The sequence below is a fragment of the Cyrtonyx montezumae genome, unplaced genomic scaffold, assembly GCF_038088225.1.
Source record: "Cyrtonyx montezumae isolate F1298 unplaced genomic scaffold, pur_monq_1.0 scaffold_8, whole genome shotgun sequence".
In the NCBI taxonomy this organism is placed as follows: Eukaryota; Metazoa; Chordata; class Aves; order Galliformes; family Odontophoridae; genus Cyrtonyx; species Cyrtonyx montezumae.
In genome coordinates, this window is record NW_027072089.1 from 17,607,704 (window position 1) to 17,630,194 (window position 22,491).

General features: G+C 35.3%; 1 protein-coding gene across 1 annotated transcript in view; it reads right to left on the reverse strand.

Moving 5' to 3' along the window:
* ZFPM2 (zinc finger protein, FOG family member 2) overlaps positions 1-22,491 on the reverse strand; it is a 306,822-nt gene that overhangs the window by 226,076 nt on the left and 58,255 nt on the right. Inside the window, exons 2-3 of the mRNA XM_065752218.1 lie at positions 19,304-19,462; positions 2,829-2,930 (exon numbers count right to left, since the gene is read on the reverse strand). Coding sequence (XP_065608290.1) covers positions 2,829-2,930; positions 19,304-19,462 — 261 coding nt within the window. The remainder of the gene's footprint in view (positions 1-2,828; positions 2,931-19,303; positions 19,463-22,491) is intronic.

Sequence of the window (22,491 nt, forward strand, 5' to 3'; positions counted from 1 at the left end):
GGCCTCACTTGCACTGATAACCTAACAGTAATCTGCAACCACCAAGGGATCTATATGTTTTTAAGGCTGTTAATGTCCTCTGCTTACAATTTTAAATAAATAAATCTTTTCATCCAAAATTCATTTAAGCTCAGTCTTGCTTTGCAGACTCTATTTCTTGGACTTTTGCTGCTGGTTATAACAGAAAAAAAACAGGTCCATTACTGTTTGTCTACATACAGTCTATTAACCTCAGTTTCTATTATTTCAGAGGCATCTTCTCATTAAAAATAATAAAATAAGAAATGAGGACAAAAAAAAAAGATAATTATGGATAGTTTTAAAAAGTTCAGGTAACAAAGTAACTACATAGAGTAAGCATTATGGCTGTAGAATTTCCTTGGTGGTCAGTGAAGGTCACAAGATGATGCAATTTGAAAGACTGCTTGAGTAGAAATTCTTTGAAGTTACAGTACATTTAGCTATAAATTTTTCTTCATAAAAATATTCTAGTTACAAAGGATTGGAAATGCATGTGAACCACTTAACAATGCAAATTTTCATACAAAATAAAAATCTAATTAGAGTCCTGAAGCTTTTTACTCCACCAAAAGTAAGTTTTTGCTAACGAGTAACTCATAGAACTTTAGTCTGTAGCAAATAATGGCTCTGAAAATAACTATGTCAAGTTACAGAGAAATAACAACAAAATAGCTACTTGCATCACGCAGAACAGTTTTTCTTGGGATCTGAGAGTGCACTTTCTCAGTAAAGAGACCAAATGTAGAAGCAATAACTATGACCATCTACTCTTAAGGCAGCATCTCTTCTAGGAGGTGGTAAAGTACTGGAGTATTTAACAGTTCTTTTTCTGCAGTGCTGGTGGAAGTCCCTAAGTAAACAAAATATTTCATATATATATATATATATATATATATATATATTATTTTTTTTTGCAAAGATATGAAAGAAACTATCATTTTCAGCCATGCAACACAAGAAAAATAATTTCTGTTGATCGTTTCTTTTTCCATATCAATAAATAACCAAATTCATTTCAGAAAGCGTGCATGATGGAGAGGAGCATGGTGTGTGGTGTGCATCCATTCCTTTCCAATCTTCATACATATTATTCCCTTTAAAGAATCCATATTTAAATAACACAAAGCTTATTTCAGGTCATTAGCCATTAGTTTGCTGAAGGCAAATCTTATCCCATGTCAAAGCTAACAATAAATATACATTACAAGAAATATACACATCTTACTGCTTATTCGAATATATTTTTCCAATGAAATCAAAAAAGTCATTAAAAATGTGCCTATAACATTGGAATAAGACAGTTCATTAAAAAATCACGTAAAAGCCAACACAAAAAACATATTCGGCTGTGTTGAAATACACACACACACTCAAAAACAAACAAAACACAAACAAAAAAAAAAGGAACAAACATTTATTTCAGATAGATAGAATTACTTGCAATGAAATTTTAAAAAATCATGTTAATCACTGTCAGCCTTTAAATCTGCAATGAGGCTGGAAAAGGCTGTTCTGCTACTTCTAAAGATGTATTTTGGATTATTTTAAATGTACTGTAGTGTATTTTATTACAGAATCGTGTTTTCAAATAACACCATAGCACTTTACATAGCTTAAGCTTACTTGTGCGTTATCATTAAAAATATTTAAAATGGCATAGTATTAATTATATACATTATGTCTTCATTTTTGTTTGCATCATATTTTCCAGCTTCTGATTTCAGAAAATTACCATTAGTGTTGTTCTTCTCTTCATGAAGAGCGTACAGTAATTTGCAAAATCAAGCAAGGGTGAAAATGTGATTGAAATATAGATTTTATTTTTCTAATGAAATATTATTATTGCATTATAAATTATTGATAGAACACTTCTGGAACTCTTTTCTGACATGTTCATCCTTTTTAGAGAAAAAATCCGTTAGAGATACAGATACTCTGAGAGCATATATTGCTTCAAATGCATGCTTTCCAACTGCATTTTTAAAATATACTAAACATAATGGATTTTTAAGGCCCATTCTGGAGTTTTTACCCATGAACACGTTGCACTGAATTTAACTGTAAAACTGCCTAATTCAGAAATACAATTTAACTCTTTGTCTTAGATACATTTATTACACGACAGAGACTTTACATAATTATATAGAACAGATATTTAGTAAGTATCCCTATGCAACCATCACATCTAATAGCAATACTGTCCTTCTCCAGTCTTAAAGTACATAACAAAAAATATTGCTGGGAATTAACATTATAATGTTGAGTTCTAACACTACTGACTGCAATTCTAGAGTTTCTCTTTCAGCTGAAATCAACAACCAGGTGTACTAAATGATTTCTATCTAGCTAAAACTGGTAAACAAAGTCCTTGAAAATGTCAGCAGTTCCCACAAATTTGTTAAGCCCAACATGCTGCTAACTGTAGGCATAAAGCTTGAGGAGGGACACTGGTGTTTGTTTGATCAAGCATCAGAAAATATAACTGAAAGTCTTAACACAACTATGGAACTGGGAATTTAATATCATATTTACACTAGAATTCCAAGCAGCACATTTTCCTTTATAACAATAGGTATATAAGACATTTAACGATAAACAATTCACAAGATTGTTTAGACAAAACATTTTTGTTTACTCAAGATCTTTCTTCTAGTACTTATCCATTAATATTCTGGACACCAAGGTATCATGAAAGAAACTGTACATTATATGTCAGTGCAAAGTAGAAATCAGTGACTAAAACAATAGAAAACACTGGAATCTCTAATTTGAGAAATTACTGTTGCCTTTCAGCTGTTTTTTCCTACCTGGCCCATCCCAATCTTCAGTCTCCACTGCGAGCTGCCCTGGTTTCTCTGACTTTGCATCACCATCAGATTCTGGTGCCTCCTGGATGCCTTCTTCATTGCCTGAAAAAAAAACAAAAATCCAAGAAATATGTTATTTAAATATTACAAGAATGAGTTTTCAACATTTACTGTAATATCCAAAGAAATGCTTACAGGTGCAAGTGAAAATATAGACATATATATAAATAGAGAGGAAATGAATTAAAAAATAACATATTTCAACATCTGTGAGTTCCCAACAATTCAAGCAAGTCCAGCATGTTCAGTCCTTCCAGTTCTGTGGGAAGGGAAATCTTGGTAATCAGTGTTTCCTCCATAAGCTTAAAAAACAGAATCACCACTAGCACCTATTCTGTAAACTTATAAGCCTATGGAGTCATTAGGTTTGTATGCACAAAAGAGAAAGACAAATCAGCTTGTTACTCCCCGGCTAGTGAAGTGATTAGGGAAAATAATATTTCAGTTTAATGTTTTCTTGAACTGACATCTAATTGTTGCTCATGCTTTGCAGATTAATGACACTCTGTACAGGTATGCTATACATCCTGGCATTTCTGGCAACTAGTGGGATATTCAGGCATTTAGAGAATTTTTACTTAAACTTTTCAAGCTAGCTATCCTATGACCACTTCCTCAATCTTAATCTAAATAAATTTAACATTTCTAGCAAATTTTAGAATTTTCACCATTTATCTGAGAGCTTCTTCCAGCCTTCAGGAACTAATGTCTGAAGTACAGAGTATGTCGAACATTACAATCTGATAAATTTTTAGAGATGGGCACCTAGTAATTATTTGAAGAATTCTTTGTTAAAAGTGCAGTACTGGCCACAGTAGTATGCTGAATGTTGTGTCAGCCTGCTTATCCCAACCAGTAACTTGGTGCATTTATAGAACTTTTTTTACTACTAATTAATCCAAGAAAGTCTTGCACAGAAAGGTATTATGAAACATGTTAAAAATTGGAATTTAAATTTTATAACAATTTAGAAGCAAACTTCTGAAAAAAAAAAAAAAAGGTGTTCCATAGTTAATGGACAACATTAAAAAAAAAATGCTGTATATTTCCGAAACTAGAAGTCAGACTGCTAGGTGATCAGACAACAATAAAACACAGAAGAAAAAAAACAAACAAAAAAAACCAACCACAACAATTAAGTAATAACTTGCAAATTATTTCCACTTCTGATAACAAAAGCTTTTATTAGCAACATAAGTAGAGAACTGTGATTACAACAAACCATGCCAGATCCCCATATGCTATCACTGGAGCTATATTTACATGAGATAATACTGTGACTCAGGGTTTTGAAGTACATAATCATATACAAGCATTATAAAGTACTAACTTCATGTCCATGAAGCAGCATCTTGTAGTAGCATATTCTTCCTTGCATTTATAAAACAATGTTGCAAATCTTACATATAAGAAATCTGGTTAGCTCCTTCTCACATTACCACAATACCATGATCACTCCAGACTCCAATAAAAAATATGAATTCAAATTCAAAAATGAATTGGTAATTAAAGCAAAAAGAAAGCAAGAATATCTAGAATAATTTTTGTTAAACCTGACGAATAATTTTATCCAGGCATCTGAAGTTCATAAGCTCAATCTGAAGCTACCCTTCAGAAAACAGACAACAGGGGCTCAAATGCTGAAAAAAAAAAATCAAGCCATCTTTGAAATTATTTACTTTTCCCAACTACATTATTTTGAACTAGCATTGGTGCAGTTAGTTTTCTACAAAATGGAAGAACTCTGTTGTTATTTCTTTTTTTTTTCTTGGTGGACTGAAGAAACTATCGTATTTTACATCCATATTTCTTTCTACCTTCATAACTATTTACAGCTGTTCATTATTGTAGAGACACAAAGGACCATTTAGCAAGACACAAACCTGGAAAGATCAGCTCCAGTTCTCGCCAAAATTCTACAAAGCACTTCACAGCTAACAGTATACTGACAATGAGTTTCTAACTCAAGCTGTATAATTACCATAGAAAGCTCTTCAAATGTTTGAGGGGAATTTTTATACAAAAAAAAATGATTTTCTTCCACTGTAAACAATAGCTCTTTATAGACCAGGGAAAAGCAACAACAAACAACAAAACAAGGTAGAAATAATAACAGTTCCTTTAGATGGAGTCTAAGCACGGAAAATGTTAGCTCCAAAATATAAAAAATTTTCCAGATGATAATATATGCAAACCTGGCGTTAGCATGCAAATTTGAGCATTCTTTCAATCAGTCCAACCAACCAGAACATCAAACAAACAAAACTATTAGAATTGAAAGAGGAGAGGGGAGAAACTTATGTTAAAAGATTGGGCTGAAGGGCAAGAGAAGGACAGAGCTGCAGCTGAGGTATAGAACCTACCACACACAGTAATTTAGTATTTGAGAGACGAGGAAAGATCTGAAAATTTATGTTAGCAGATGGCTTAACTTCTCATGAACTTGTTTTTACAGTGTTTCATGAAGTATGGTGTTACTTTTTTTCCATAATCAAATTTTCATGAATTAATGCATGTAATTCTGTGCAAACAGAAAAGAACAAAATATGGAGAATTTACATTAAGGAAAACTTTGCTTTGTATCTAACAGTATTTGCACCTGTATTTTTCTTCTACTCAGCAACTACCAAGTCCACGTGTTACACTCCTGAAATATCCCAACACCAGCCTGTACTCCCATACGACTCTCTCACCATCCTGAAGCAATCTGCTTGTGACACCAATCACCTGGACCTTACTGTGGACTGCAGAATCCACTAGGGAAGTAATTTCAACCCAGGCTCTTACAAGTGTAAACATCTAATGAAAAAGGCCAAAACGTCTGATGCTTCAAACTGCAATTTCAAGAATTCTAAAGGAGGCTTATCACAAAAGTTAATAACTAACTTGAACAAGAATTAATAACAAAATTCATCTCTCCAGTTTTTTCTTTTCTGGTCCCTTAGTGTTATGTTAGTGGCTAAAATTTTTTAGCACAAAGGAGTTAATTTCCTTGCAGAATTTCTTTTCTTTGTTTGTTTAGACTTTCTGTTCATTCACTAATTATCAATTCCAATGAAACTATTTTTCAAGATTTATTTTAAAACTGATTAAATTTTTCTCAATTTTATAGGTTTAGACATTTGGAATAGTGATATTTTTATTATCTATCCAGGTCTAAACCAGTGCTTTACATATACAACCCACTATTTTCTCAGGTTTATTTCCTCACTTTACTCCTCAGTTACATTTAATTAGAGAAGTATCATCAACAATAAATGCTCTAAAAGGAAGCAAATCTGCTTCTATTGTATTTTATATTTTATAACGTTAAGTGTATCATTTAATTCTTCTGGACACTCCACAGCTTCTCTTTGATAATAAAACTATGCCTGTGCAGGATTTCTCTCCTCCATGGGTAGATGTCCAAAAGCTAAGCTAGACTGAACTAACTCCAATAAACTAGGAGGAGAGGAACCTCCACAGTGACTCAAGTCTATTCTAGATTCCTCAGACATGACAATACTTGGTGATAGGTGAAATGAATCACTGTCCAGAACACACAGCTATCTTTAGGAACCTATCTTTTTTTTTTATCAGCTGAAATTAGGTGAAAAAAATCTCTGCCTTACAGTTACCTGTGGAATACTCAAAATATGACTTAGAAAAATTAAATGAATTTCACATGCAAACAATTTCAATAATTGAATATTAACATAATTTTCATGCTGTCCTTAGTACATCTTACCAGAATGAATTGGTTAGGTTTCTCTTCAGTATAATCACCATTGTTGGAAAAGACCTCCAAGATCATCCAGTACAATGGTCCACCAATCACCAACATTTCCCCACTAAACCATGTCCCTAGTATAATATCTAAATTTTTCTTGAACACAATAGATGAAAAGCTTTCTAAAATGTTGTTTTTAACATCCTAGTGTTTACTGAAGGGAAGCAATTAAACAAGCTAAACCCATGTAATTCAATATAGTACAGTTGGTCAGGGAATCCGAACACTGTAGAAGAAACATATCACCAGAAATGTGCAAGGGAGAACTCTAACATCTCTGACAGTACTGACAAATAGAAAAAAGTGCCTTGAATATTAACTAGTGATTTCACTTTAATCTTTTTAACAAATTAAAGACTTCCCAATTTGGACTTAATCAGCTTGTATCACAAGTTACTGCAGTATTTTAAGGAATTACATGGGTTAGCATTTATTCTCAATCCTGCTGTTTTAATCCACGTTTCCTATCAATATTAGGCTCTTATAGAAACTCCTGTACAATAAAACTATTGAACTTTCTTGACTAGGAATGTTAACAGCAGCTGTTAGTCACTCCATAATGTATTTTGCAATCAGCTAAATCAACGAAGTATTTTAACAATGAACAGTTCAGAACTGACAGATCTACTTTCTTGTTCACAACTGCTTATCGCAGCTTAGATATCATATATGTTTGCCAGGTGCTTCCTATAGTTAGGATACCTTCACAGAAGCCGCTTGGAAAAGATAAGGTCATAAAAGAGATGAAAAATGTGCAAGCTTCATACATACACTCATGGTTTTATCATCAGACAAAATAGCTTTGGGTGAAGGACTGTACCAGTCACAAACAGCACAGTGCAGCTTATATTAGAGTGAAACAACATTAAAACTTATGAAATTCCATTTGTGCTCATTCTTCTTGGCCACATAAATGTAAACTTAAAATTGGTAACATCCTAATACAGCTGTTCAGAGTGAAAAATCACTTCTCAATTATAATAAATCAATTCAGAAATAAACAGTTATGAAGCCTTCAGCAATTTGTATTGCCAAAAAAGAAAATGGTTGAATCAAAGACTTTGGATTCACTCACTGTAGGCTTCATTTTAGCAAGGTATAAAACCTTATGTACATCAGCACAACTGTTTACGAAGGTGAAGTGAGGAAGAGATCCTTTTCCCTTGTCTTCTTCCTATTACAATCTACAGAGGCAATAATTCCACATCCTACAGAAAATTTCCAAGACTGTGCATATGAAGTAGATTCCTTAGCTTCAGAAATTGTAAATAAGCATAGAAACTTCATCTTTTTCCTATTTGCTTTATCACAGAACCTATGAGCAGATACAGAGGTTATACATTCTGATAATCCTGCTCTTGAATCCCCAGAAACACACTGTGCACAGAGAATCATTGCCAAGAACATCTCAGAAACAACACTTAACATAACTTTGAAACAAACCACATACAACTTAAAGTATAAATGCAATGCACTTAGTTCATTTAAAGTAAACTCACTTTTTTGGCAGCACACACTATTCTTAAAAATTGCCAATGAGATCCAACAGGACTTGGTTGTCCTTCTTGTGGATTTTTAAAGGTTTCTGTGTAAATATTTAATATTTTTTTAAATTAATATTTTTAATTAATATTTTTGATGGCAATGCAGGTTTTCAGCAGATAAAATCATGCTGGGTACAAAACACAGGTAAACGACATGAAAAAATCTTCAAGCAAGCTTTTGGTATGGGAATGTAGCTCTGACACAAAGATATTAAATAAGCTGGGAGGGATGCTTCCCTGTTGTGCCTGGCATCTGCTGTGAGGACAACATAAACTATAGCTGCTGTAGTGTCATGAGAAAGGGTGTTATGTCACAAGCCTTGTGAAAAAGACTGAGAGGGAGGGAAGGAGGAGAGAAACTGAGAAAAAGTGAGTGAGAGAGAGAGAGAGCGGAAGAAATCTGGTGCTATCAGCATCAGAGTTTGTTATCAGTTAGTCTAATGCATGTCAGAAATACACACCAAAGTCAACTGAGACTCCTTTCTCTACAAATACAGTTAATTTTGATCAAAATCTAGCTCTCTGATGTCTGATCTGTTAACATACCTGAAAAAAATGACACTTGTACATATGTCAATAAACTGAATTTGTTTTAGATTTTATTAACCATCTTGATACTTTGCTTCTTTGCAAAGAATCATTGTTTTCTGTCGTGCTGATGAACAATCATAATTTGTCCCGCGATAAACCTCATTTGAAGTAACTGTATGTTTTGAGTTGGCCTAAGCACACTTGAAATTATTTTCACAGTAGACATCAGAATCAGCATATAGTATCATATCCTACATTTAAGAAAGGTCTGTGAACATCCATGTACCAGTGAGTACCTACATGCATGCAAACTGGCAACATTTCAGAAGAATACTTTGGAAACTATTTTGATTCATATTAAAATTTTCACTTTAAAAAAATGACATCCTGACACAATGACATCTTGGCACAGTGATTTAAAATCAGCATCATCTATTTCAAACCATTTCAGCTACTGCACTTTTCTCCCGGGATAATACACTGCCATGCAGTTCACCTAGACATAGCCTGACCTTCCTATTTCTGTATTTGACATATCCTCATCATCACATTGTTTGCACTTGCAGTCCTCTTAAGACAAGGATCACTTATCCAAATGATTTTCTTGCAGAAAATTGAACTGCTCCTGCATATTGTTTTTCAGACTTTCTTCCTATTTGTCGGTCTTATGTTGATATTAACTTTTAGGGAGCAACTCCCATGGCAACAATACTACAAATTAGAATCACTCAGACTGACAAACTGAAAAGTTCTTCAGATTTAAAATGAAAAAGATGCTTTCCTTCTTCTCAGTGTTTCACCATTACAACTATAACCACAGGTACATTCTTAGACATATTCAAGTACCACGCCGCTATTCAAACTCACATAGCTCTAAGCACTAGGTTAGAAAAGCAGCAGAAGTATAATTCTAAAGAAAATTAGATGCCCCAAACAATGATTGTTGCTTAGTATAACTTTCAAAAATTAGCTGAACAGAAACTGATGATCCATGAACTTCCATACACCCTGAAACAGAACACAGGGAACATTTCAGAGAGACTCTAGCAAGTTTAATCTGCAAATTTGAAGACCCTTCGTCAAGTTCATATTTTGACTTAACTGACACTTCTGTTCCTCCCCTGCTGCAGAAATATTGTCACCTATAATAACTTTTCATCCAGCCAAAAAATCCTCGTTTCATAAAATGCAGTGAAACTTACTGTTGTATATACCTCATCTTACCATGTGCTTTCCATACACGTAGCTCCATGAGCAACATACATCTCTTTTTACAGAGCAAAATTTTAATTTGCCTTGTAGTAATCAGTTCAACGTTTTTATTTGAAATAATCAGTATTACAGGTGCATCAAAAACAGCCAGGCACCACAGGTGCATTTCTACATACATACAGCATACACCTGGTTTCAAAAGCAGACTAGCCTGCCTTGAGTCAGACAAAAGAAAAAGACTTAAGGACCATAAGTAAATGCTTCCTTCTCTAGAATCTACCAGTAATATTTTTTTCCCAAACAATACTTATCCAATGATGTCATAAATGCAGAATTGGCTTCATTGTTTTTTCTGATCCAAGAGGAGGTGAATTACTGCCGACATCCCCACTTCTAAAATCTCCCAAATTCCAGCACGTATCCTGTGAGCAGCTTTGCTTTTTCTGGCCTGGCTTTACAGTGATTTTTCAGGGGGTATCTGAGAACATTTCAAAAGTATTCAGAAATATTGTGTCAAGAACATTATATTGTAAGAAAAAGGCAAAATGGACCTCCATTACAAATAAAATTGGTAACAGATGTATACTATACATGAACTAAGAACATGCAGTGAAATCTGTCATTTGCTCATTTCATATTTTAAAGAAGATTACCCCTATTAACTTGCAATTCATATTCTGTCAAATTTGAGCTCTAATTAAAGTCAATCGAAGTTCAAGTTTTGTGACTTTCCAGAAAGGGGACATTACATTCCGTGTTGCAACCAAATAATCCCTGTCCTCATAGCTGCGATAGAATTCACAATTCCACTGTTCTTAAGAAAACCAAAATATGCTGACTGAAAAGGCTGGAGTTCCTTTGATAAACTGCTTAAAGTTGAGTAAGCTGTTTAAGTGTTTCACTTTATAATTCTGTATAGTTAAAATAATGTTTTCTATTTGGTTCTATCTATTCATTTCTAGAGATATAGCTTGCTAGTTACTTTTCCATATGCGGTTTTCTGCTTGATAACCAATTATTTATTTCTTCAATTATAAAAAGATTTTGCTTGTCTAACTTAGCCCAAATTTTTATCCGACTAAAGTTGATGTTAATACTGATATGGATTTCTATTGGGTTGAAAGAACAACCCTAGAGGTTTACATATGGGTTAGCAGTAAATAGAAAAGGGAATATAATAGGCAATCTTGCAGTTGTTACTCTGAACGCATTTCCATGCTTTCAAGCGAAGAGCGAAAAAATAACTTTTGAGATATCTTATTTCTGTCCCAGAAAGAGGTGGTCCACTGAGCTCAAGCAAGCAGCAAAAAATGAGACAGTATGAGAGGCAAAGCACAGGACAAACACTGATGTTTGAAAGAGAAAGATTTCTTCTCATCTGACAAAATCCAATCTAATTACAACTTAGCACCTCAAAGGTTATTATCAGAGAGTACCCCATCCCTTTCTTACACACTCAGTGTCTGCCAAAAATTATAGAAGAGAAAGAGAGAAAGAAGAGAGAAAGAGAGAAAGAAGAGAGAAAGAGAGAAAGAAGAGAGAAAGAGAGAAAGAAGAGAGAAAGAGAGAAAGAAGAGAGAAAGAGAGAAAGAAGAGAGAAAAGAGAGAAAGAAGAGAGAAAGAGAGAAAGAAGAGAGAAAAGAGAGAAAGAAGAGAGAAAGAAGAAAGAAGAGAGAAAGAGAGAAGAAGAGAGAAAGAGAGAAAGAAGAGAGAAAGAGAGAAAGAAGAGAGAAAGAGAGAAAGAAGAGAGAAAGAGAGAAAGAAGAGAGAAAGAGAGAAGAAGAGAGAAAGAGAGAAAGAAGAGAGAAAGAGAGAAAGAAGAGAGAAAGAGAGAAAGAAGAGAGAAAGAGAGAAAGAAGAGAGAAAGAGAGAAAGAAGAGAGAAAGAGAGAAAGAAGAGAGAAAGAGAGAAAGAAGAGAGAAAGAGAGAAAGAAGAGAGAAAGAGAGAAAGAAGAGAGAAAGAGAGAAAGAAGAGAGAAAGAGAGAAGAAGAGAGAAAGAGAGAAAGAAAGAGAGAAAGAGAGAAAGAAGAGAGAAAGAGAGAAAGAAGAGAGAAAGAGAGAAAGAAGAGAGAAAGAGAGAAAGAAGAGAGAAAGAGAGAAAGAAGAGAGAAAGAGAGAAAGAAGAGAGAAAGAGAGAAAGAAGAGAGAAAGAGAGAAAGAAGAGAGAAAGAGAGAAAGAAGAGAGAAGAGAGAAAGAAGAGAGAAAGAGAGAAAGAAGAGAGGAAAGAGAGAAAGAAGAGAGAAAGAGAGAAAGAAAGAGAAAGAGAGAAAGAAGAGAGAAAGAGAGAAAGAAGAGAGAAGAGAGAAAGAAGAGAGAAAGAGAGAAAGAAGAGAGAAAGAGAGAAGAAGAGAGAAAGAGAGAAAGAGAGAGAAAGAGAGAAAGAAGAGAGAAAGAGAGAAGAAGAGAGAAAGAGAGAAAGAAGAGAGAAAGAGAGAAAGAAGAGAGAAAGAGAGAAAGAAGAGAGAAAAGAGAGAAAGAAGAGAGAAAGAGAGAAAGAAGAGAGAAAGAGAGAAAGAAGAGAGAAAGAGAGAAAGAAGAGAGAAAGAGAGAAAGAAGAGAGAAAGAGAGAAAGAAGAGAGAAAGAGAGAAAGAAGAGAGAAAGAGAGAAAGAAGAGAGAAAGAGAGAAAGAAGAGAGAAAGAGAGAAAGAAAGAGAGAAAGAGAGAAAGAGAGAAAGAAGAGAGAAAGAGAGAAAGAGAGAAAGAAGAGAGAAAGAGAGAAAGAAGAGAGAAAGAGAGAAAGAAGAGAGAAAGAGAGAAAGAGAGAAAGAGAGAGAAAGAGAGAAAAGAGAGAAAGAGAGAAAGATGAGAAAGAGAGAAAGAGAGAAAGAGAGAAAGAGAGAAAGAGAGAAAGAGAGAAGAGAGAGAAAGAGAGAAGAAGAGAGAAAGAGAGAAAGAGAGAAGAGAGAAAGAGAGAAAGAGAGAAAGAGAGAAAGAGAGAAAGAGAGAAAGAGAAGAGAAGAGAGAAAGAGAGAAAGAGAGAAAGAGAGAAAGAGAGAGAAAGAGAGAAAGAGAGAAGAGAGAAAGAGAGAAAGAGAGACAGAAAAGCTAAATATGCTCATGCAATTTCAGCAGAATGGGATAAAGGTAAAAATACAGGAACCCTCACTTCTCTGGAAACACAAGAATGCAAACACAAGTTCACAAGCACACACAAGTCAGACAGAGGTAATGTGTATTTTTTTGAAGGAGTGAGTACTGTGAGGTGTTGCACAGATTCTTGTTATCCTAGAGGTGAAAATACAGCATTGTGCACACATGCCCCTCTTGTCTCTGCTTACCAAAAATAATTAATATGCTTTTCATTTCCTCAGGCCAGTCTAAATTTAAAAAATCCAATGAATTAAAACAGAAATAAAGTAATATGAGCTCCAGGAGAAAAGAAGTATAGGAAAAGATAATGTCAGGCGTGGGCTGGGGGGAGGGGGTGTCTGGTGCCATGCAAAGCCGAGGGCTGTGCAATCACCTGTATCAGTGCTCTATCAGTGTCTACACTCCAGCCAAATCCAGAGAAAACAAGGAGTCAAAGATTCAGGTCAATAAGCTTATAGGCGATTTGCACAAACAGCTCCTCCAGCAAGGTAAGAAAAACAATGTCATATTGGCTTTTCTTTTCTATTCCTTCTCTTTGAACTCCTTGGTCCAAACACACCCTGGAAATGTCAGTGTTATATGCAAGAATTTAAAGAGCTGAGCTTCTTAATCCCGTTTAGAAATAAGAACAAAGTTGCCTGTAAAGATCTCCTTATTGAGCTCAAAGTGATTATAGTATAGCTGCCTTATGCTGATCCTACTTCACTTGTTATAGGAAAAGAGGTAGAAATTCATCATGAAATCCATTACTGAAAGGGAAAAAAGATGTTACTGATTAAAAAAGGTTTCTAGGGAAAAAAATAAAAGGTTCTAAATGTACTTTCTGATCCAGAAACAGAAAATAGGAAGCATATTGCCAGTCATTACATGACTAATATGATAAAAAGTATTTACACAGATGTACACAGGCATACATACACACTCCTGAGGAAAAAAGGCACACAGAAACCATTTTTTAGAATGTTAACAGTTTGGCTAGTATTATAGATGCTAGCATGATAGCTTGTGCACAAAAAAGTATGAACAGAAAAATTAATGCACAGAAGAACTTTGCTTTGTATATGATTTTTCTTATATGGAGAATCACACTGCTGTTTCCCGAAATCTCAAGCTTGTCTGCACAATCAAGTCACATGTTTTAACGTAAAAAATCCATGTAAAAATCTGACAAAACACTGTGCATGTACAGAAAACCTGGTCCTGAGCTCATCCTGTCCATCCAAGCAGACTGTGAGATTACAGCAGTAGGTCTATACTTGGTATGCAGCGGCCTGCGTATTCCCTGAGTTATTTTCGTGCTGAAATCTGTCTGTAAGAGTTTCAGGGGTGACTGAATTCCCCTCACCACCTTCTCTTCTTCCTCAAATAAAGATGAGCAGTGTATCAGAATTCACAATCACACATCGACACTCTAATTAGCTACATGCCTAAGCAGCAGTTTGTGCTTCAGAACCCACAAGAATTGCATCATGAAACAATTCATCTTCATCAGCTCCACTGGTGAAAATTTTTATGAATGCATCATACAGCCTCCTGGTCATCGCTGGCAAAATTCCACAGTTAACAATAGTGACTATGCTGAAAAATAGTGTTTTGTAGCTGAGAATTTGGTCTATCAATAGGAGGCATTACTTTTGGAGCAGCCTACATATATGTATATTATTTTATTTGCTTCTCACTTCCAGAAACAGTTCCACATTTTGTCTCTCTTATAGTCCCTCCTCCATTTTCTTCTCTTGCCATATTCCTTCTCTGAACGCAGCTACTTAACCATTTACTAATCTCAAGTGATCTCTCTCACTGCTCAAGATAACTTTTCCCTTGAAAGTTAATCCCTCACTGAACACTTCTGGTATGGAATTGCAATTTCTCAGAAGGAATTGTTATTTGTTTATCCAGTTCTCACCCTTAAGAAGTGGGCAGGGCCCCTATTGTTTTTGCTGTTTACAGAGAAGAAGAGATGTCACACCTATACAAATTATATGAGTATAGCAAACATATAAAGTAACAGATGTGAACACTTTTGATTTGACCTGAGAGTACCTAGGAAGGATGATAGCGATCTGAGAGTAGAAAACTACTGATAAATTACTTCACAGTCCAAAGGAACTTGATTTAGTATTATGCTTTTTTTGTCTCATTATTTCTAACTTCTTGCCTTTTGTATTACTCTGTCGTTTTTACTCCCTTTTTATATCTCCCCTCCTGGTTTTATTAGTTCTATCATCACTTCAGTTCATTTCTCTTTATTAGCATCACCTTATTCTCCTATTCCTAGCTACAAGAGCCAATCTCGTCTATCACTTCTGCACAGTAGACAGGCTGCTTTCTCCTTATCTAGAGTATCTTTGCCTGAGTATAGTACACACCCTGGGGCTAATTTAATACATCTTTGAGATCTGAATTGTTCTTAATCTGATACAGATTCTGACTCCAGATACCAACTATCGGGCACTGCAGAGAAAGAATCCTTCAGGAACAGAGGTTCCAGGATGATACAGGCTTCGTGTGGGCTGCATCATCAGATACCCTCTTTATCTGCAATGTAGACATTGCATAAACAGCAATTTTCAAAGGCCCCACACTGACAAAATGCAATTCATCTTCACCAGCACTACCTCCCACTAAATTTTTAGTTTCTACTCCAAAGAGTGAGAACACAGGAGCTTTCTAGTTTAAGCACACTATGACTACTCTTGACTACATTATCACGTTTTCCAAAAATATCCTCTTTTTCCCAGTTTGTCAAAATCACAAACAAATCAGATTCTAAATCTCACTCTAAACAACGAAATCTTCTAAAACATTCATTCTTGGATGTGAAACTTCATCCAAAAGGATGAAAATTCATTGCTTCAAGCTTAAAATTATACCTGATAAGTAGTAGGTTACTAATATTCATTTCTTCTTTTAGTATTTATATACTTAAATACTGTACGCTTCTTCACATTTGAGTGAACAGATAGAAAATACAGCAAAAATTATTCACAAACAGCAAAGTGAACTGTAATTTTATGGTGTTGGCAAAGTGGTGATGGCAGTAGAATAGTCCAGATTCCTTACTGTAAAAGACAGTAATGAACAAAAGAAAAGAGAAAAATAATAAAAAGTCCTAATTTTGAACACTGAGAAGCTGTAAAATGACACACACCTCAATCAGTGTGAATAATTTGCTTCACACTTTTCAGAGGCTTTTGCCTTTGCTTTCTAATTCTGGCAACTGTTCTTCCGAATCAATTTCACAAACCCGATTTAATAAGGTGGGAATGACAAGTATGGCTTTATAAAGGTTAGTTGTTCGCAATTTAGACAATAAGAGACTGCTCACTGCTAATAATACAATCAGGCATAGTTTGACAGGAAAATCTCTTCAGTCAAAAAGCCAAAGATATCATGTTGCAAACCTGTACATCCTCTACGTTCATTCATCTAAATTGTTAGTTCGGTAAATGTTTACTTTCAATACCCAGCTTTTCTGGTTAAAAGCCTTTGTTCTCAGATGATGCTTGCATTTAGATAGCTGGGGAAGCTTTAGAACATCCCATGGGTGCACCTTGCAGGCACCTCCTCCCCCATAGTGGTGTAGTTTGTTGCCTATGTCTCCAGATTCCTACTGGAATCTTCCTCAGTTCATGTAGGAAGAAGCCACAGGGGAAGGAAAGAAATTGCTGGGACTGATGAACAGTGAACAAATTCCCCCTTCTTTCTAGAATCTTTAATGGTCCACACTAGCAAGATGCGAATGCAGAGATAGCACAAAGTTCCCATACAAATCCACTGTTTTCTGGGAAACCAAAACCTATAGAATGAGGAAACATAGACCTGCACTGAGTTTCCCTCCTTTGAAGTTACCTCTTCTATAGGCTGCTGATACTGTCAAAGAGTGAACTACACATTACAAAGTCAGACCTAAAAAAAGAAATTAAAATACATTTGTTTGCTCTCCACTCTCTAACCTATTGGGTACATCCTATCATTTTCAATTTGCTACTTATAACGTTAAGGAAAACTTGTTTTCAGAAAGAAGAAACTACTGACGAAGGTTAAGAAAAAGTATTTTTTGAAAAATTAAGTTGATTTCTTATTTCAGCTTTTAATTTCAGAACTGAAGTATTAAAAGAAAGCTTATAAATGATTCCCAAATCATGAAAAGAATCGTGAGAATTAATCTCATATTAAATATTTCCTGTTTAATACAGCCACAAAAGAACCAAAGAAAGAACACAACATAAATTTATTTTCTTGCTAGATCAGTTTTGTCTTCTTGCATTTCGGCCCCAGAAAAATGTATGTGGCCACATAATAACAGTACTTAAGATACGACACAGAAGAAGCAGGGCATTCATCAGAAGCCAACATATTATTAAAAAACAATACAGTTCTCATCTCCCGTTCCATCCTTTTCCAGGGATATTTTCAACTTACTTCAAAGTGGGAATTTCTGTCACACTGCCTCAGCTGGAAGTAGATTAGGGGTTTTATGTGCCCCTTCATCCTCAGAAATTTCCTTTTCAACTTTTCTTCCGCAGCAGTTGCAGTGGATAGGTTTAAGATTATTTTATAACTACAACACACTTGAAAAAAGAACTGCTGGGCAATCAAAAGGTATTCAGCCTCAAGAATCAACAGATGTCCTTAATAAAATATATGATAATTAAGATTGAGGTTTAAATGTATTCCCACTTAATTCCTGATCTTGTTGAATACAATGCCATGGATTCAGTGTTTTCCTTTAAAGATTCATTAAAGGGAAGAATATTTGAAGAATACTCATCAAGATTACCTGAAATTCAACACGGATTTGCAATAATGATTGCTAGGAATAAAGAAAGAAATCATACATTTTTCTGAATTTCACTCCCAAACAATAGTAGTCTCTGAAAATACAGCAAGAAGTACAGAGAAACTGAATCAAATTGTTATGAACTGAGAGTAGTACTTAGTTTTCCACTACTGATACAAGGAATTCAAGAGATGTTGGTGTAATGACTATGCAAATACTTATTTACACTATTTAGTAATGTCAGTAGCAGGAACGGTTCTCTTATTCAGCTAAGCAAAATGATATCTGTTATTACACCATTTATATTCCCCTGTTTGTAAAGCATATGCATTTCATTTATGAATTTTATTTATTGACCTGGGTCACTTATACCTTACAGTAAGCTTTGTAGCAGCTACAATAAACTATGGACACAATTGCTTTCATTAGGATCTCCGATTATCAAGAGCAACTAGTGCAAAAAATACAAGATTTTTTCAGAAGTTTGTAAGCTACATTAGAGGACAAGTAGAAAATGCATACTGCCATCTTCCTTGCAGATGAATGAAGACTGTAAAGACTGTAGGAAGGACTAATACTTAGCAGTCAAATACAACTCTTCAAATAGATTAGTTTTACTTTGTCAACCACATCCAAAATAATTATTAAAAAACAAACAAACAAAACAACAGGAGCATATTAAGCTATCATGAGAAAATGTGAACCACTGTCTGGGAAAGAATGGAAATACAGAGAAACCACTGATATCCAACTGCCTGAAGGGACGGTGGACTAAGGAGAACATCACAACAATTCCAGCTATTTGATAGGCATCCTTACCTGCAGAAGACAAACAACAGAGCAATCAAGTAGAAATCTGGCAGGAAGAAGTTTGAATCAATGTTCTTTGTAACAGCACATGGCAGTGTGCTTTTCTGTCAGCTGAGTTGAAAACAGCACAGCTTTGCAGACTGAACATTGGGTAGGAATAAGCTGGTGTGGCTTATGCTAAAATACATGTATCTTCAATAATTTGCAAGTAACTAGTGCATCAAAAAGGCATCTGCAACTTTACAAGTTATCCTTTCACAAATCACTACTTTTCTACCATGCATAATAAGTTCTATAATAAGCTCCATTTTAATCCTAGAATCTACCGGCACAATCTGTTTTTCTAGCAATGTTTCCTAGGCAAAGGAGCACCGAACAGACACGCTGCATTGCCAGCTCTATATCTGATAATAAGTGACTTCTGAGGCCTGTTCTCTCCAGTTAAATACATAGAAAATAACATTCTTGGAGGAAAACATTAAAAGCGAGACGATTCACCTCCCTGCAAAGTAAATCTTCCATCACATTTAAATATTTACCCCTTTGCAGGCTAAACTCCACAAGTCACTATTTTTCTGTCTTTTCATACATTTTAAACCAAAAAATCTTTTTGACCAATTGGACACAGTTCTGCCAGAATTCCCTCAAGAGGTGGGTGGGCTACAGTGATTACCTTTATTACAAAAGTATTCCACTTCTTCACAGCTCAGATTTTCAGGCTCAAACTCTGCAGAAAAGCTTTCCTCCAATGGAAAGTCTTCCTTTGAGACAGTATCATTTTCCTCAGACAGGCACTCTTCTTCTTCATCCTCAATGGCATCCTCGAGGGGCCCTTTAAAAAGAATCAGGAACACTGTGGCAAAACCATCTAAAAGGACAACGTGAAATAAAACCTTAGCGAACTTATAAGTGGCGGTCTTTATCTAGCTCTTCCTTCCACAGCTGTGTTCAGCATTTATGAGAATTGACCAAATAACAGTTAATGGGAATTGAAATTAAAAGTGAATGTTTTCCTAAGTGAGGACTTCAAATCAGAATATGCAAAGTGTTATTAACAGTATGTATTAATACTGCTCGCACATGCCTTTTTTCATTATTCATCAGGCTGCAGTATTAACAGCAGACAGTTTTAACAATGGAAATCAAAGCTGCATTTGTAAAACCATGTAAGCAGTGAAGAGCCTTCTCTTGTTGTTTGTTAGTCATTGTTTTTTGATGCTGAATTACACTACTTAATAGGCTCCCTTCACAGCCTTCACTTTCAGAATTAGCAGAACTGATAGTAGCAAATTAATACAAAGGTATTGATAGTATCAACTTCAGCTTCAGCTGTTTTCCTTCAACAAGCACCTGACGGAGTTTAAGAAGAGTTTCACATTCCCTATGAACATTCATCTGCTACACTCCTCAACAGACTACCGGTCACTGGGCAGGACTCAGACAAACATTTCATTTCACTTCACAGAAACACCCAGTGTGCTGCACTACACATCAAGGGCAACAGCAGCACACAGAAATCCCAAGAGCAGAGCGTGAGCCTGTATGTGGACAGCAGCCCGAAGTCTCGGAGTCCACGAGTTACTGAGGCAACTCTTTGCTACAGAGCCCCCCAAAGAGCCACGTTTGACAGGTCTGTAACTCATAATGCCCTGGTTGCCAGTCAGAATGTATTCAAAAATTAAAATTTCTTCCTTCTTATACACAGTTAAAAGTCATTGGTTAACACTATTACCTAAAGACATCTCACGTGCAGGTGTAGAATTTACCCACAGATTTAAGTGATTTGAAATAATTGAACGTATTTTAATTTAACTAAGATTTTATTAAATGTCAGTATGTTTCAAAATCCATCTTAAGACTGGATTTTAAAAGAGGGATTTCATTATACATGGTTGAGGCTTGAAAAAAAAATTACTTATTTCCCTCTCCAATGAAAGCTCAGCCTCATTTATAATTGACTGCGTATTTCTTCCTTGGAATGAAAGCTAGCTAGCTAATGAAAAAAAATGTAATTTGTATTTATATGATAGTTTTCTGGTATTAAATACACTATTCCTATATAATCTATCATGCTGAGGTACAATACATAAATGATTCTGTTGCACTTGATGAAATAGGAGGGATAAATTTTTAAAAGAAATCAAACATTGACTACTCTCTAATTTTATGTAATTTATTATGAATCAGGGACTACCTACATTTATTAAAACAGCAAAATTCACTTTAGACTAGCCTGTGCAATTCTTGCTTCAGAGGAATATGATGGTTACCTTTTATTGAAATTGATTGAGATTCCCAGCTGGTATTCCATAAATTAATACAGCTTACTACCTTCCATGGAAATATGACTATTTATGCCAGCTGAGAATCTGACCAAATGAACCCACTTATGTGGACCCATACTCAACAATGCAAGCCATCATTCGACAATATATCTCCTAGAATAAGGGGCTATTATTATGGCTGAAGAAATAAAGATTCCTGCTGTCAAAGTATCCATTATTGTTAATTGCACTTTCTAGCCATGTTAGGAAGAAGTCCAGCATTTGAATATGCACACAGAATGAAGAGTGGCTATCACAGTGTACGGAATTGAGAACAAAGGAGGAGCACACACTGGAAGACCCATCAGCAAAGCACTGCAACTAAATACAGGCAGCTGGGGCACCTTACATGTGTCCAGTTCCATTTCAGAAATGAAAGAGTAAGGGTTTCTGCCATAGCAATCAAAACTACCTCCCAGATCTCACTATTTTATTAATATGTGACAATGTTGAGCCATTTATTGGTATATGCTCCTGGTAGCATCTGTATAAGTAAACTAGAAAGGAGAAACACAATGAAACAAACCAACCAACCCTTTTAGGGAAATTTCTGCCAGGTATAAAAATGGATAAATGTCATATCCTGCATCATCTCAAAAGCAGTCATATGCCTTCAAAAACCTTTCACATATTTTTAATCCGGGGAAAAGTTATAGGCTATATTTATAGGTTTATAAAGCATAACCTTCACATTTCAGTTAAAGCTGACCTCCTCCTGAAAGACTGGTTCTTTATCATTTGACTTCTTCAATTAGTGTCTTATAAAAGTCAAATTAGTATGTGTAAGCAATCCAGTTGGCATGTATGTAAGGCATTCCAGTGTGCTCCCAGATGTTAAACCAGTTTGTTTGTTCAGGTCACTAGGACAGGGTCAGCAAGCTAATAATCGAGAATTGTGCACTGATCAAGACTATGAAGAAGTCCAGAGGGTATGCTTTCATCAGTCTTGGAAAGACACGCTTTAGAATCTCCACTGACACTGTTTCCAAGCAAGCATAAGGGGAACAATACACAAACTAACTCAGAGCTTCAAAATCTTGCCCAGTTTGGTTTTTTAAACCAATCTCAGACTAAATAAATTCTTGACAAACACTCTCGTAAGCAAATCCTAAGTATGAATAGGTATTTAACACTTCCTAATGTTAAATGTTTTAGCATTTGGAAGCAGAAATGTAAATTTTGTCACATCTCAATGAGATCAGATGAACGCACAAGGTTTTGCTGTGCATATGGCAGCCTATGTGTAAAAACAGTAATGTCTACCCAGTCGTGTTTGGGCAGGGATCAGACAGAGCTTTCTGTCACAGCAGCTCAGCAGCTGACATCAGATGTTGCATTATGAAAAACAGCAGGACTTGCTGCAGTCAGGAGGTCAGCACAGAAATATTTTTCTAGGTTCCATATTGCTTCTGCCTTGTCTAACTCACACACAGGCCACCTGACCCTCAGGACACACCTCGTCTTATTCCTGCCTAGCTGCCTTCTTTTTTGTAGGCATTCAAATTCACTCAGCTCAGGCTCAGACCTATAAACTGAT